The sequence below is a fragment of the Protopterus annectens genome, chromosome 16.part0 (assembly GCF_019279795.1).
Source record: "Protopterus annectens isolate FY-2018-M chromosome 16.part0, PAN1.0, whole genome shotgun sequence".
Lineage (NCBI taxonomy): Eukaryota > Metazoa > Chordata > Ceratodontiformes > Protopteridae > Protopterus > Protopterus annectens.
The window spans coordinates 436,542,233-436,558,696 of NC_056750.1; the positions used below are offsets into that span (position 1 = coordinate 436,542,233).

Below are 16,464 nucleotides of genomic sequence, written 5' to 3' on the forward strand. Positions count from 1 at the left end.
ATATGTAACAGAATCTGAATGATATTGCTGTAAACTTAACATCTTTAGAGCAGCTTTATTTGTATTTAGAGTAAAAGTTGATAAATGTTGCAGAGCTGTGTTATCAATAGGTTGATTACAGGATACAGTTCTTAACTTTAGGAATAATCTTTCATATATGGTAATAGTTTAGTTTAAGGGTGTTACAACTGTGAAGTATGCAAGAGGATTCATGACCTGATAGCTTGTGACTGAGAGAACGGCAGTACTTTTCTCAGAGAAAATTGAAAGTGAGAGTATTAAGAAGTTAAGTAATTCTGTCTGTAATACAGAGCCATTTTGTGCTCTAAAGAGAAATGCAGTGATGAGAAAAGTTTATAAAGTGAAATCCTTTCAGTGGTTACTCACAACTGTATTTTCTGTAGCTACGATACATTGGCATGTAGAAAGACATTTTATTATAAGAAATGCGCAAAAAAGATTTATTAATTTAAAGTATTTTTGTAGCGATACTTATTTTGTAAGTACGGTAAACTCCCTTTAATTGGTAGTGGGAGTTCAGGGTGTTTGGAAAGATTTCACACCATGTTAAACTCAACTGCGTTAATAGTTGACCTTTATCTAGTACAGGTAGAGATATTTAAATGTTTTTATGATATTAATTTATATAGATATACTTTTCATATTTTTCTAAATATGTCAACAACCAAGTAACAGACTGAACTCCTTAGCCTCATATGAAAGCTCTCGCCTTGAATAATAAAATGCTACTGAAAGTATGTATGTAACTTGAATGGCTGCATAGATATTGTAAGTTGTTTACAAAATATTACAAACATAATAGGCACTGTGTTTAATGTGACTTACAAATTCACTTTAAGACTTAGAACCTAAAGAATACTGCCACTATAAAAATAGTTTGTGATGAAGGGTTTGTCATTTATACTTTTTTATAATCTCTGTGGTTCCAGAGACATGAACATATGTTTGAAATGTGAGAACATAATTTGTTCTGTCAGAAGGCTTAGGATCCACCCATTGGAAGTTAAAATGCAAACTTCCTGAGTTCCTCTGGACTGAATAAGTTACAGTTACAATAGTGCATGTACATTTCTGTTCTGTCCAGGAGGGCACACTGTGTATATATTTCAAAGGTTTACTATTAGAATACCGAAGCGAACTCCATCGACTGTACTATTGTCGAACACGGAAGTTCGAAAACGATCATATCGAAGACCAAAAACCAACCTAGGAACGGGTTTTAACATGGGTCAAGATAGGTGTTCAGTGTTATTCCGAACTACAAACCTCTCCCCTAACTCAACCCATGTTAAAACCCATTCCTCTGTTGGTTTTTGGTCATTGATATTACTGTTTTCAAACTTCCGTGTTCGACAGCAGTACAGTCGACAGAGTTCGCTTTGATATTCTAATAGTAAACCATTTCATACACAAGGACTTTACAAATACCTTTTCAACACAAACATCTGTACAAATCAGTTTGATATACACATGACATACAGTTCTAGTACATTTTTAACACATGCATCTTGTATAAATCAGTTTGATATTTATGAATGACATAATTATTTACAAAATTCCAGCTAGCTGTGCTGGCAGTACCTCCTATTGTCACATAGGGCATAAAGATGATGTCTTGATGTACCATCCTCTGAAGTTCTTTGCAACCAGTCCGAACACCAACTTTGATTGTTGGTCTGAGCACTCATTCATCTTTTGGTTCCAAACTGCTTAAGATAAATGCCCTGTTGGAGCTTTTTGATTTTCTTATCTTTGATTTGCCTCATTCTAGCTGGTTTCATATCATCCAGAAAGGGGGGCCAGTGCAGGACACACCCTCCCCATAAAGATGTCATGAGCAGTGTGTTCTGTTTAGGCGCTTCCCATATTACTACTGAGATTGGTCAAGCTTTCTTCCATAAGATGTTGCATAGCTTGATTTCTTCCCTTGTGATTTACTTAGAGAACTAACAACTTAAACAGTTGGCTATGGGAGGATCTTCCTGGCCCAAGGGTCGGCAGTCTGTGAAGAAAAAGACCAACAAAGCTTGGGATTCTGCGGCTGTACTGTCTCCACCAGACGTCTCTCTTGAGGCTGGTAAATGCCGGGAGGATCATCCAGTTTCCTTATCTGATTCCTCTGCCATGACAGCTTCAGAGGCAGGCATGGATCAAACTCCATGCACGTTCATGGAGGCCTTGCAGACATCCACTTTGAATGTACTGGGGGAATTGTGGCTGATAATTTTCAAAGGACCCATGGGTGTTCCTCGGATTTGGTGAGGGAAGAGGTTCCAACTAACATTTTGTGGCAGGTGTCAGAGCTTCCTAAATTGTTTAAGGCTGATGTCCCACTTAAAGCAGATGAATTGAGCACATTTTGCTTAGTCCTAATGATCCTTAGAGTGAATGGCAAAACTTCAAGGGTCTGTTCAATGCCCTTTAGGCTCTGAGGCCTTCCACAGCGATTTTATTTTCCTGCTCCTCCTTGGTCTTCTACCCCTCTTAAGAGGCCTAGAGAGCAGGAATCTTCTTATGTTGATTCTGATGAGTCACTTATACTTCTCATATTCCCTCTCCATTACACTATGGCTCTGAGGAAGAAAAGTCTGTCAGGCGTAACTCTCCTTTGGTGACGCTACTTGCAGAATGATGAATTTTTCAAATGTGACTGCTTGTGTCTGTTCAGAAGGGGTACTATGTGCTCCTGCAGTGGTAGTTTCCTAGGCCCGCTGCCATTCCTTCTGTTCTTGCTGCCCTGCTGGATGCTTTTTCCACTGCTTCTCAGGCTCTGGATTTCCAAATCCCTGCTCCCAAGAAACGTGATAGGTTTTAAGTGCCTGATTACTGCAAGTTATTGTCCCTCTGCTGACCCTTTTGTCATGTCAGTGGCTGCTGATAAGCCCTCCAAATTGTTTCCCTCAACTAAGTTGCTTCCCTCTGATAAGGACAGCAGAACCATGGAAAGGCTAGGTAAGAAGTTGTATGCTTCTGCTACTGTAGCCTTTAGAGCTGTGAACTATCATATACACATGACCAGGTATGTATTGGCTTTTTTGTCAGGCCTGTCAAGCCATTTCAGATCTTCCTGATTCTGAGGGGAAGGCCTCTGCTCTTGCTTTGCTTGGGATGTCCTGAGTAACTTCGCCATTTTATTAACTGCAGCAATGATGCAGCTGATGCTTCATCTAGGGCTGCTGCCTTTGGATCTGTTTTGAGGAGGTATTCCTGGTTCATTCTTCATCCTTTACCTGATTATGTCAAGGCTATAAACATATGGATGCTCCTCTGGATAATAAGCATCTGTTGGTGCTTCTGTGGAGTTGTTTAAGTTCTTACAAGAAAAGTGTAAGGCCTTACAAGAGTTGAAGCATATTTATTTTACTTGTTTCCAAGTTTGAGGAATTACCCTAACAAGCTTGCCTTTGTCCTTGGACTGTCTTGTCCCCCCCCCAAGAGCAAAAAGGGTGGTAGAAGGGCTCCCCCTGCTGAAGTTACCAAAACTACTCCTGCTCAGAAGCCTCCTTTTTCTGACAAACCAGGTGCTGTCTTTGACTATCCATGTCCTGTTCTTTTCAATTGTATTCCTCTTTCTCTCTCTTCATTTCCCTTCATTTGTGTTGGTGTTCAAGACTCTTGGGTTCTTTACAACGTTTGCCAAGGTTATTACATGGTTTGGAAATCCCTTCCCCCCTTTGTTGGGCATTCCTCAGTCTCGTCAGGAACAACTGCCCTTTTTTCCAGAGGTGCTTCAGGGTCTGTTGGCTCAAGAAACAATTCAAGAAGTTCCAATCCCTCAGTGGGGGAAGGGGTTTTATTCTAGGATGTTCTTGGTCGTAGGAAAGAAGGCACCCTGGAGACAAATTCTGCACCTTTCTCAACTAAACTTTTTGAAGGTCCTTTCCTTATGGATGTTGGCACTTCATACCTTGTTTTCTGTTTCCTCCTCAGGCTTTTCTAGTCTCCCTGGATTTCAAGGATGCTTATTTATGTATCCCTGTTCATCTCCTTTTCAGGAAGTGTTTGTTTCCTAGCATTTTCAGTTCTCTGCTATGCCCTTTGACCTCTCCACTGCCTAAAGGGTGTTCACCAAACGCCTCACTCCTGTGATTGCTTTATACAGGTTAAGGGGGATACAGGTATTTCCTTACCTGGATGACCTGCTTATTCAGGCCTCCTCGCCAGAGATATTACTTCAGCATCTACACTTAGCTATTTCACTTCTGCAAAGCCTGGGGTTTACTGTAAATTTCCAAAAGTCATTCTTGACTCCTCAGGATCATGTGTTTCTGGGATGCAGGCTCCAGACTGTTCCAATGCCACCATCCCTGCCTCTTCTCAAGGCTTTAACACTGATTGCTTTCTTTCAATCCCTACTTCCTCTGGCTTCAACTATAGCCAGGGTGTTTCTAAGGGCTCTGGATTTCATGGTTCCCTCTAGTCAAACTCCACAGCCTCAGTGGTTTCTGAAGTCAGTTTGGCTTCAATGTTCTCATCCTTTAGATTTTTTAGTTCCTGTACTTCTATATATTCAAGCTGGAACTTCAGTGGTGGATTTGTCAGTTTTCCCTCAACCCAGGGCTTGCTTTTCAACCTCCAGTCCCCTCTTAGGAACTCTTTACAGATGCCTTGGACATGTGGTGGAGGTGTCGTCTTTGGTTCTTTGATCTGAAAGTGCAGGGCCTTTGGTCTTTTTGACAAAAAGACCACATAAATGTCACATGAGCACTCTTCTGCCTCTTCAGGCTTTATATTTTCTCTTCCTTCCAGGACCTCTCAAGATTCTCACAGACAATACTACAGTGATGAGTTATGTCAACAAGCAAGCGGGGGTGGGGTGGCAAGGTATCATCTCCTATGCAGGTTAGCCCTTCAAGTTTGGGATCTGGCTATGCGGTATCAGTTGACCCTTCAGGCAGTTTACTTTCCCTCAGATCCGAACATAGTGGCAGACTCTCTGGGCAGGTCCATAACACCTTTTTAGGCAAGGCTCAAAAGACAAACCCACCTCCATAGGTATCACAAGGGATAAGAAACTGAGTAATGCTACTCCATGCCAGAAGTCTAAACCTCAAGCTGCACGCACTCAAAACAATCCTTAGCATGGAGAACATCGATGTCTGTGCAGTAACAGAAACCTGGTTCAGGGCTCCCAAGAGCACCCCAGCACTACCAGGTTATACCTCATACCATGCTTTTCGGCCCCAAAACTTCGACCAAACCACAAAAGGAGAGGGAGTATCGATATTCATCAAAGATACCCACACCTCCAGGTTGGTGGCAAAGCACGAAGCATCAAAGACTATCTATGTGCAACTAACAGTGGGTAAAATTGCCTTCCAGTTTATAGCCTGCTACAGACCACCCTCCCAAACCCAGGAACCCCACTCGGCCTTCCTGAGAATACTGAAAAATATGAAGGTCTCTCCAGACATCATCATATTGGGCGACTTCAACTACTCAGACTGGGAGCATTACTCTAGCTCCAACACCCTAGCTCAAAGGTTCCTAGAATTTATAAACTCAAATGCTATGGAACAACTTGTTACCACTCCCACAAGAGGGGAAAACATACTGGACCTGATCATCACCAACATGGGGACTCTATGCTCCAGACCAGAAGTGTATCCCTCACTGGTAAGATCAGACCATAAACTAATCTCACTGGATATTCACATCCCAACCCCACACCCTGCCCAGAAAACCACAGTGAAAAACTTCTCTAAAGCAAATTTCACACTCCTCAAAACCGAGGTGGAATCCTTCAAAGCCTGCGGGCCTGTGGAAAATACGGCCCAGACTGCAGAATCCTTTATAAATGCATTCTATGAACACCTTCAGGAATGCATGGATCATGCGATCCCTAATAAAACCAAGACCCAATCCTCCAAAGGCAGACGTCCTGTCTGGTGGACCCCAGCCATAAACAAACTATACAATAGAAGGAGGAAGCTACTAAATGATAGAGCAAAATCCCAAAAAGGGAAGGCATCACTGATCAGTATTAGCAAAAAACTACGGGCACTCATAAAATTGTCTAAGGCCAGCTTCGAGAGAAAAATTGCACAGGACACTAAGGATGATCACAAGGCTTTCTTTAGTTATGTTAGGAACCTGGGTGGTAATTCCCAGATATGCTCAGAATTAGTCCAAAATGACAAAAAATACACTGAACCCACAGACATTGCCAACATCCTAGCTGACAGGTTCCGCGCAAACTTCTCCCTCCCCCTCCCCACCAAAAGAGCAAATATCTATCCCAGCAGAGTGCTGCCCCCCTGACATCTCAGATGCTCAGGTAAGAGCCGCCCTCTCCAAAGCGAAAAACACAGCATCAATGGGACTAGATGGTGTCCTGGGCTGCATCCTACATGAACTCCAAGAAGAGCTAAACCCAGACATAAAACTACTGTTAAATCTCAGCCTTACTACAGGATATGTGCCCAAAGAGTGGTGTACAGCAACAGTGGTCCCTCTCCATAAAGGTGGTACCTCAACAGATCCTGGAAACTCCCACCCCATAAGCCTGACTAGCTTGGTCTGCAAAGCTATGGAAAGGATCATCATGGACCCCATAAATAAAGATATTGGGGACCTACAGACACTGGATCCTACCCAGTTTGGCTTTAAGGGCAGATCCTGCCTCTTAAACCTGGTTGATTTCTTTGAAACAGTCACCAAGGCCATTGACGAGGGGAAGGTGGTCCACACAGCCTACCTGGACCTCGCAAAAGCCTTCGATATAATACCCCACTCGGGCATTATAGATAAGCTCACTAGCTTAAATATAAACCCCTATGTCACTAGATGGATTGCAAACTGGCTCAAGGACAGAACCCACATGGTTAGAATTGCTGGAGCCATGTCAGACTCCAAACCAGTTACAAGTGGTGTCCCACAAGGCTCAGTCCTTGGACCTCTCTTGTTTGGTATATATTTCTCGGAGGTACAGGCCAACACGGAAGAACTGTGGCTGACCAAGTTCGCAGATGACTGCAAACTGGGCACCATAATTGACTCTCCAGCCAACACAAGCATCCTCCAAAAGGGCCTCATAGAAACAGACAACTGGTGCCAGAGCCATGGCCTCAAGCTAAATGCCAAAAAGTGTATAGTCATCCCCTTTGGCAAAAACAAAGTGCCCACAAATTACCACATAGGTGGTAATCCATTAAGTACAGAAGAAGTAATTAGGGACCTTGGGACCCAAGTTGATAGCAATCTCTCATTTGACAACCACGTGGCCAAAGTGGTTAGAAAAACATTTTATATAGCCCACCTAATCATGAAGGGATTCACATCTAGATCAGGGGAGGTCATCGTGCCTCTTTATTCATCCCTCATCAGGCCCATGATTGAGTACAATGCCCCTTTTGGGATGTACCTTACCAGACACCTGCAGCAACTGGAAAGACCCCAAAAGTACCTCACCAAGAGGATCAAAGGGCTCAAACAGATGCTATATGCTGCCCGGTTAAATAAACTCCAGCTCTACTCAGTGGCATACCGCCTTTTCAGAGGCGATCTGTGCCTGACGTATAAGCCATGTCCAACCCGGAATTAATGGATGTGCTGCACCTCAGAAAATCCAAATCACATCGAGCTACGTGCTCGAGAGACTTGAACCTCTGCACTGAAATAAATAGGACATGCTGGAGGGACAGATTCATAACCCTGAGGCTCCCTTCACTCTAGAATAAAATCCCAGTCCAGATTAGGCAGAGTCCCTCATTGACTCTCTTCAAGAGGAATCTTAATGAGTGGATGGGAGATCGTAGGTTTACCCCGGGTATCACTTCTGTTTCACTGTTAGACAGAGGCACAGTATACTAACCTCAAAAAAGGGCATAGCAAAATTAATTTAAAATGGGTGGTGAAAGCCAAACACACTCTGGCTAGGTTTATAAATGCCCTAGGGCAGATAGCCTAGTATCAACCTATGAACCAATCTCACAAGTAGATGCTTCACAGGGGTGTGTTTCTGAACCTTGTCCACAAGTGGGGTTTTAATCGAGTAGATCTATTTCCTTTCCCTCTGAACAGAAAACTTCCTTTTTGCGTCAGATTCCCATGCCCTCTGGCCTGGAAGGTGTATGCCCTCTTTCTTGGAAGGAAAAGTTCTTTATGCCTTCCCTCCCCTTCATCTCATTCTGAAAGTCCTGTTCAGGATAAAACAGGATGTTCCTGATCTCCAAATGGAAGAGGTTTTCTGTTTGGTGTCTGTCTCGTAACTTGGCTCCACTTGTTGTGGATGTTCCTTTGGTTATCTTATCTGCATGAATTGTTCAATGCTGGTTTGGCATATTCTTCTGTTAAGGCCCCCCCACCTATTGGGTATCTTTGCTTGTCTGCTCCTGATTCCCCCTTTACCCACAGTTTCTTAAAAGTGTCTTTTTTTTGTTTGTTTTCCATAAGGAAAGGGTGTCCCTTCATACTAATCCTTTTATGCCCGAGGTGGTTAATGAGTTGTCTCTTAAATCTATTCATTTGCCCATTTTTTTTTTTTTTTTTATACCTTCTCTGCAGTATTAGTGAGGAGGTTTTGCACGCATTGGATTTGCATAGACAACCAAGATATTTGGATAAGACTAAAGCTTTTTGTAAATTGGAACTTTTGGATTCTTTTCATCCTGGGTCTTTGTTTCCAAGCAAATAATTTCTTCCTGGATATCTAAAGCCATTTCTTTTTGCTATTCTTTTCATGGGATGAGCCTTCTGTTTTTCCACTAGAGCTGTGTCTTGTGCTTTTTTCAAGGGTTTGGATACTAATTCTATTCTTGAGGCAGCAGTATGGACTTTTGTGTATACCTTTACTCAGCACTATAAATTGGATTTGATTTCTAGGGCCAGAGTTGGCTTTGCCAGGGCCATTCTCCATGGCTTCCTAGAGGGCTCTGCTGCCCCGTCCTCCTCCCAATCTTCTTTCTAAGCTATTGCACTCTCCCTATTGTAAAGAATACTGCAATAGAGATATGGAAGGACATAATACTGTTGTGGAAAATGTTACCATAACAGCAGATGTCCTTCTCTTTACTGTTGAGTATTCGCTCCCTTCCTCCTCCCCCAGTAATTTTTTCCTTCTGTATATGCTTGTTATCTACTAGTATCCTTGGATTGTCATTCTTATTGGGGCTTTCTCATTTCTGAGAATGGTACATCTAGATGCCACCTTTATGCCTTACACCATGCATGGGGAGCATGTGTGATGTATTGCGTAACCATTACAACCCAAGAGCTTTGGTTTACGGGCCAGATGTCGGGCTGCCCATGGCAGGGGAGATCCCTATTGTAAAGAATACTGCAGCTGTGAAGAGGAGGACATCTACTGCTATGGTAAGATTTTTACACAACTGTATTTTCCAGGATATATGGCAGTACAAGTTTTAATAAACTAATGGTTTTACTTGAAGCTATGTTCTTACACTCCTGATCTAAGATTATGAAATCTGTGATCAGTTTGCTATCTGTGAAATAGTACAAAAGCTAAGGATGCTAGATTACATCAACATAGTATCACTAAGGCATTTATGAAAGGTAAGCAAGTCACAAGAAATGACCAAATAATTTGAGACCTACAATGTGTAGCATTTATTTTGTATTTTTGAAGTTCTCTCTCAATCTTTTCTGTCCTTTCATCAGGGAACCAGTGATGATAATGGAGATGTTTTCTTTGATCCTTCTGATAAGTGGGAAGCTGATGTAAGATCTCCCTCACCTACCAAGAGGTAAATGTTTAAATCATACGACTCTGCAGTGATTGTTCTTTCTGATTTAAAATCTAAGACAACGGGATTTTAAAGTAATGCTCACAGTGAATAGCTGGTTAATTTCTGGAGACAAGACTGATTGGTTGTACAGTGTTATAATATGTACTGGTGTGTTTGAAGCTCATTTCTGTTACACTGCAGAACACACTTGGAAATCTGGTGGTGATAGAAATCACTGGACCAAGTGTACTTGCTAGTCCAGTGTGACAGTGATGGGGTTACATGAGTAGGTGGTTATCTGTTACTTGATAACTGCCTGCAGGATTTTTGTCCTTGTAAGTATGCGTGGTCAGGTGTTACTTTTATTTTGATAGAGGTTAATGGGTAGGTCTGCAGCTAGATCACTAACTTCATATGTAAGGTGGCTCTGCCTCCTTATCTCCACAAAAAGAATGGACAGTGGGATCCAAGTGGCACGGGTTCCCATTCCAAATGCATGGCACTACAAAAGGGAGTGGATAATTTTCAGAGTGATTGCATTTAGTCTGACCAAATTACAGGCCCCCTATGGTTAATAACCTTGCGTGCATTGCTATATAATGAACTATGTAAACAGACTTGCCATTTCAAAATAACATAACTATGGAATAATACCTCCATTGCTTCTCTATGCCACTTTACTGTTGCAAGATGATGTGATGGTTTTATTGGATGAAATTTCTTTGAGCACTTTCATGAAAGCAGAAACACACCAGAATCCTTAATGGTGGTACACTCTGAGTGACTGGATTAGAAACTAAAGCCTGCAGCAGTTTTTTTGAATGTTTAGGATTTGTGCCTTTTAGAAGTAATGGTTATCTTTTTAAAATATAAACAGATTAAAAATGCATTTTTACACTTGGAGGACATTGAAAATGCAGGTATTTCAGTTTTGTTTTGGGTAAACACCGATTCTTGCTTCAGTGTAGTTACTGAACTTTGTGTCGGATTGCAAAATTTGCCTTAAACTTTTAGTGCAGTGTACTTGATTGGGAAATATAGGCTTTGTATTATATAAGTAGTAAAATATAAAAGATGCCACCAGGCCACTTACTACAGAATCATCTGGAGTTGAAAGGTTAATTAGCACAAGACTGCATAAAGAGGCAATGCAAATACCTTGGGAATAAAGAACATGATTGCTTAAGTAATAGTGAAGGGAAAAAAGGGGGGAATGTTGTAGAATGGGAGTTTTGGAAAAACTAAATGAATAAAATAATGTTTAACTGTATAGGTCAGGGGTTGAAGGGTATGAAGCCATCATAATTGTGAGTATAAGCAAGTCCACTTTGCAAATTTTTGAGATGTCCTCTTTGGAAGGAAGCAAGGGGAATTGAACTTCTAATGTGGTAGTCAGTCTTAATTTGTGTGAACTAGTATTGATAAATATAGTTTTCCTGTTTTAAGGCAGGGGTGTCAAGTTGAAAGGGTGGTACATGAGAAGCTTTGTTCCTTCATAGTGAAAAGTTCTTTGGTTTGATTTTTGTCTGGGGGTGCTTTTTGTGTTCATTTGTTTTTTCTTTAGGTAATTCAGTTTCCTCCCAGTTCCCAAAGAAATGTAGTAGGTGAATTGATGACTCCAAATTGTCTTTGTATCTGTGGTGTGTTTGTGTGTGTGTGTGTCTGTATACAAGAGACAGATCACGATTGTCTACTTCCATTCTCTACTTTATCAAACACTGTGGATACTAGCAGTGGTTCATGGGGCCACTGTAAGAGTCTGACATCACTCTGAAAACATGGACAGAGGTGAAGTGTGTTTTGCTGGAGGAGAATTTAATTTTGGCTAGGTGCACACCATAATATCAAGCACATTTTAGTAGGGTACAGAAGTTTTAAGTAAATGCTAACTGAATTTAATAGATCTTATCCACTTGATGTAACCATTTATATTCCCCAAATGATAGGATTCTGAGTGTAAATTAGCTCCGTATTTTGTCATATTGTTAGTCTGTGACTACTTTTTTTACAACATTCTTTCAAGATAACAAGACAGTACAACTGTGGGTGCAAACTTTTGAATCATGACTGACCTCATATCAAACTGCATGATCATGTCTTGATCAAAATGTACTTGAGGTACAATGATTAACTTATCAGTTATGTCTTCACATGGAGTGTGTTTACTTGTTAGTAAGAGTTGTTTTTTGTAGGTAACAGGCATATGCTTTTACTTAAAAGTTTGTGTTATGTACTATTCAGATTGCAGGCTTATAATGGCCTTTCTGGATCAGAGATGAAATTTGAATACTATATTAAAATCAGCCTTGCCCAGCCAGCATTTCACTGGCATAAGTGCAGTCATCCTAGAACTGATTTGTATATTTGGAGGGGTAATTTGCTAAAGACAGTGAAAATTGTGTTTGTCCAAAGATGGTTTTATACTAATTTCATTACGTTGATGAATTGCTCTGTTTGTGGAGTCCACCTTGGAGAAAGACCAAGTGACAAGTATTTTAAAGTACATTTTGCTCTTTCTCCAAGATACGTGAATGTCAGGAGACCTTTGTGTGGCATTCATACCAATTAGGGATAATTTCACCTTAAATCCTTCCTGAGATTGTCTTTTATGCTTTCATTCTTTTGTTAGCCTTGTTGACATTTGATAAGCTCTCCCTTTTCATATTTGTATCTGTTACCTTTACTTAGTTTTTAAGAAATTAAACTGGTTTTGAAAACATACTTGTATTACAATGTCTTTTTCTGATATAGCTTTCCAGATGCATGACACTGACTGCTAAGGGTCTTGACATGTATTTTTGATTTCTAGTATGACAGTAAATTCAAACTCTGCTCAAGTGTCATGCAATTAATATACTGTTAAAGGCACAGGGTAGCAATTTGGTTTAGTTACTTATTACACAAGGTTTATAAAAGGTAGGTTTAAAGTGTAAATGAGACACAATGTAACAAATGTCTTCAGGAATATTTGTATAACAAGGAAAATAAGACTGGATTACAAAGTTGCAGAATATGTAGTCTGTTAATGAAGACACTGCCACATTTCAAATATTCATTTTTTTACATGTAATACCTTAGCAGCACTATATGGACAATTTCCTGTTGGTAGGATACTTGTGCTGTATTTGTTTTCCTGGGGTAACGGAGAGGTCATCACCTTGCCGACCTCAGCAAAACCGAACAATGTTGCCATTCAGGTTTTGAAGATTCTTTTAATTATACTCAGTTTTTTCACCCAGACTGCACATACTTTTTTGTGTTGGTTCAAGTTAAAGTAAGCAGAGCTTCTGTTTTATACATATTCCTGACTTTTTGAATGCAGGTTCTTTGCACCGTTTGTAATAATGGTTTAATGTATTCCTCTAACGTCATCTGCTGATACCCCACTGGGCCTCACTTTGTTTTGTGTGGTGTGCCTTTCAGTCTAGGCTTGAACAGACAATGTACCTGTCACATGCAACATAAAAACATAAATTGATGGACCAGAGTATGTGGTTAGGCTTTCATGCCAGACTACGATAAAAAAAAAAAAAGCATCTGGAAGCAGTAGATTAGACCTAACAAATATAAAGAAAGCTGCCATAGCCTTTACGGGAATGGTTGAGGTGTAGGTCATCTTTGAGATGCATGTTTGTTTTTTTTTTTTCCTGCTTATTTTAAAAGGCAGGCATTTAAATATGCCATTTTAGTCTAGCATTAACTATGTTCATATGGATTGCTACTATTTTTAAGTGGGATGCAGAGCATGAAATGGGTGTGTATTAAAATGGCAAGGCATTTTTCATGATTTCTAGTACATATTTAAAAAGTTTTTGTATGCAGTTAGTATTGCAGTATTTATTTATTTTTTGTTTTTATTTTGTGGATAAGGGAATAATCCTTAAATATGAGTAAAGTCATCAGCTACTTTCTGATATGGACAAGGTAACCCCCCCCCCCCCAGCCCACCCATGATGTAAACCACTGCGGGAATGAAGTTTGCACTATGGACACCCCACACCTGTAATATACCTTAGTTTGGTAGTGTTGCCATTGGTATTTGGAACTATTAAATTACTGGTATGAGTTTAGTGTCAGGCACAGTATGATTTTATAGTAAAGTAAGGTACTTTTACCACCTGTTTTTAGACAGGGCAAGTATTTGTGGGGAGGGAGTCTCTATATTGGCTGAATAGGATCACAAAGAATACTTCCTGCTGTCACAGTGACACTGTCTTTACAGTGGTCAAGCTGTTGGAGGACATAAATATTCAGCATGAGAAGTGGTGAATGGCATATCTGTTTTTTGCAATTGTTTGACAAAGCCTTGAGCAACTTGTATGTATGGGGCCCTGCTTTTAAGTTCTGCTCTTCAGTTTGCAGCGCTGGGTGGTAAGAGAGTGATGTATTGTGTGTCCTTCTCTTGGGTGGAAGAGAGGGGACCATACACAGAATATCATCATTTCAGATAAGAGCAGTCACTGAGCTTACATTATTACGACTGAATTGGTATTGGCTTTCCAAAAAGAGAGCTCCAAATGGAGCTCACATGAATCATGTGCCTGTGATGACATACTAAGTTACCTTGTTGCTTATTACATATTTTCCTTACTTATTGATTTGCCCCTCCCCCAGCCTGACATCATGATAATGTCAAGTAAGGGGGTATAGACATCACATCATATGGCTAGGTTGGAGTTATCCGATGATGGAGACCAGGATGAAGCATTGCAAAAGTTATGCCTGCAAAGGGCATCTAGAGCAGCATCCCTCAATAGATTGTACATTCAAAATCTCAGCATATGATCAGTTGTGTAGGTGTCTTAGCACTGATAGAATCATTTTGTTAATTGGGCATTTCAGATGTTTTGTGCTCGGTAGAAATAGCTTACATTGAGAGAAAAATGTTTGTTGAGCACTTCTAAACTTTTGTCTGAACTTTGTACTTCGTGAATAGCGACTTAAAGCTAACATGCAAAATTTTTTTAATCTTGCCTTGTAATATCATTGCAGCAGCTTTTATTTTCCGCTAGAGAAAAGGAATGAAAACTGCTGATGGCCAATTGGCACCCTCTACTTTTCTGTTGTCTGACTCAGCGCATGAAATAATGGCTCTTGTAGTTTATGCAATCACTTATAATTGGGGGGCAACATATGCTCTGAGTGTGACCACTTTTTGATTAAGTTTCTCAGTCATTTGATTTGAGGTCCTGTAGCACAGACATCGCCTCTGAACTTTAGTCATTGTATTTATCTATTTAAATTGCACAGAATATCTAAAAGATTAACATTTTCACACACTGGCATTTTGAGAGAGAATTTAGTCATTTCTTAAAAGCATTTGTATTTCGGTGGCTGAAAAATGGGGAGAAAGGTGAAACAAGTGAATGAAGTTTCCAGAATCAGGAACACTTAGTACAAATGGGCCCTAGTCACTTAGAAAGTTGATAGAGCAATGTGATTTATCAGTCAGATCAGTCCTGAGTAATGCATCTGTGCTCGGTGTTAACTGCAGCAATGTGTGTTTAATCCCAAATCCTGTGATGACTACAGCAAAATCAGGGACACCATCTGTGAAATCAGATAATTGAGAGGTATATGCATGCTGTTGGCAAATGTTTTTAAACAGAGATGCATTAGCAGCTACACTTCTAACTATTCCATTCCCATTGTTCAGGATGGACAAACAGAATTGCTGCATCCGTGGAAAGGCTTACAGTAGCAGAAATCAAGGACCAGAAAAGTAATCTGTCCATTCTTAATCCTGTCATAAACAGTGCTCAGTACTGGTATTGTTTTACTGTTGGTTATCTTTAGTGTCATGTTCAACATATATAGCACACTTGCCTTTGGTGCGGAAGGTTATGGGTTCTATTCCCACACACAAGCTAGTTGGATTAATTTTCCAGTGCTGACACTGCAGAGCAGCATAAAGGGGGTGCTGCATTCCTGACTGCGCCATCCTTTGGTTGAGATTTTAAACTGTAGCCTCATCTGCTTGAGATTGTGGTAGCTAAGGTTGATGTAAAAGGTCCTATGGCATTTATCAAAAGAATAGGTGGGGAAAGTTCCCTGATGCCCTGGCCTAATTTCCTCTAGTCAATATAAATACCACCTCAGGTCTCTCCTGAAAAGAGTCTATTGACCTAACGGGACTAACCCAGTCAGCAAAGTATAAATCGAATAGATGTTGACATGCATATGTGGTGTAATAACCTCCTGAAGGCATTACAGGTGATTCTGCAATTATAGGTTCATAGGCAAGTATTAGGCTAGCTGCCCTGGAGGGCTCTTTTAAGCCTAGCCAATTACCCTTTTTATGCTTGAATTAACCTATCCCATTTGGTGTTAGATTGGCCTTGCCCATCCCTTGGTTGAAAATCCACCATTCTATATTTGTTTTGTTTGGAATGGCCATATTAACTACTAAAGCCTTTGTTCCACTATTGATGCTTGCTTGGTCATTTTTTACACTGCAATCAGACCAGTCAATCAGAGTATTATTGTAATTAGTACCGCTGCCCCTTGCCTCTAGCTTCTAGGTGAAATTTATACATCCTCTCCATGTCATGAGATTTCACTCATATTTTTAAGTTTCCCCAAGAGGCATGCTACTTATGATGAGTGATGATTCTGTAATATGACCCACATACCTTGTCACTACTGTAAAAGAAAGTAAAATATTTGCTTACCGAGATTTATTCACTAACACCAGCTGTTATTTAATTCCCAGATCTTGAATAATCCAGTCAGTTGCACTGTATAGAATATTTAAACA

General features: G+C 40.4%; 1 protein-coding gene across 1 annotated transcript in view; it reads left to right on the forward strand.

Annotated features, from left to right (window-relative positions):
• The window catches only part of LOC122790606 (kinesin-like protein KIF14), a 1,004,205-nt gene that overhangs the window by 780,234 nt on the left and 207,507 nt on the right, over nt 1-16,464 (forward strand). Inside the window, exon 21 of the mRNA XM_044058133.1 lies at nt 9,640-9,725. Within this exon, the coding sequence (XP_043914068.1) occupies nt 9,640-9,725 (86 nt within the window). The remainder of the gene's footprint in view (nt 1-9,639; nt 9,726-16,464) is intronic.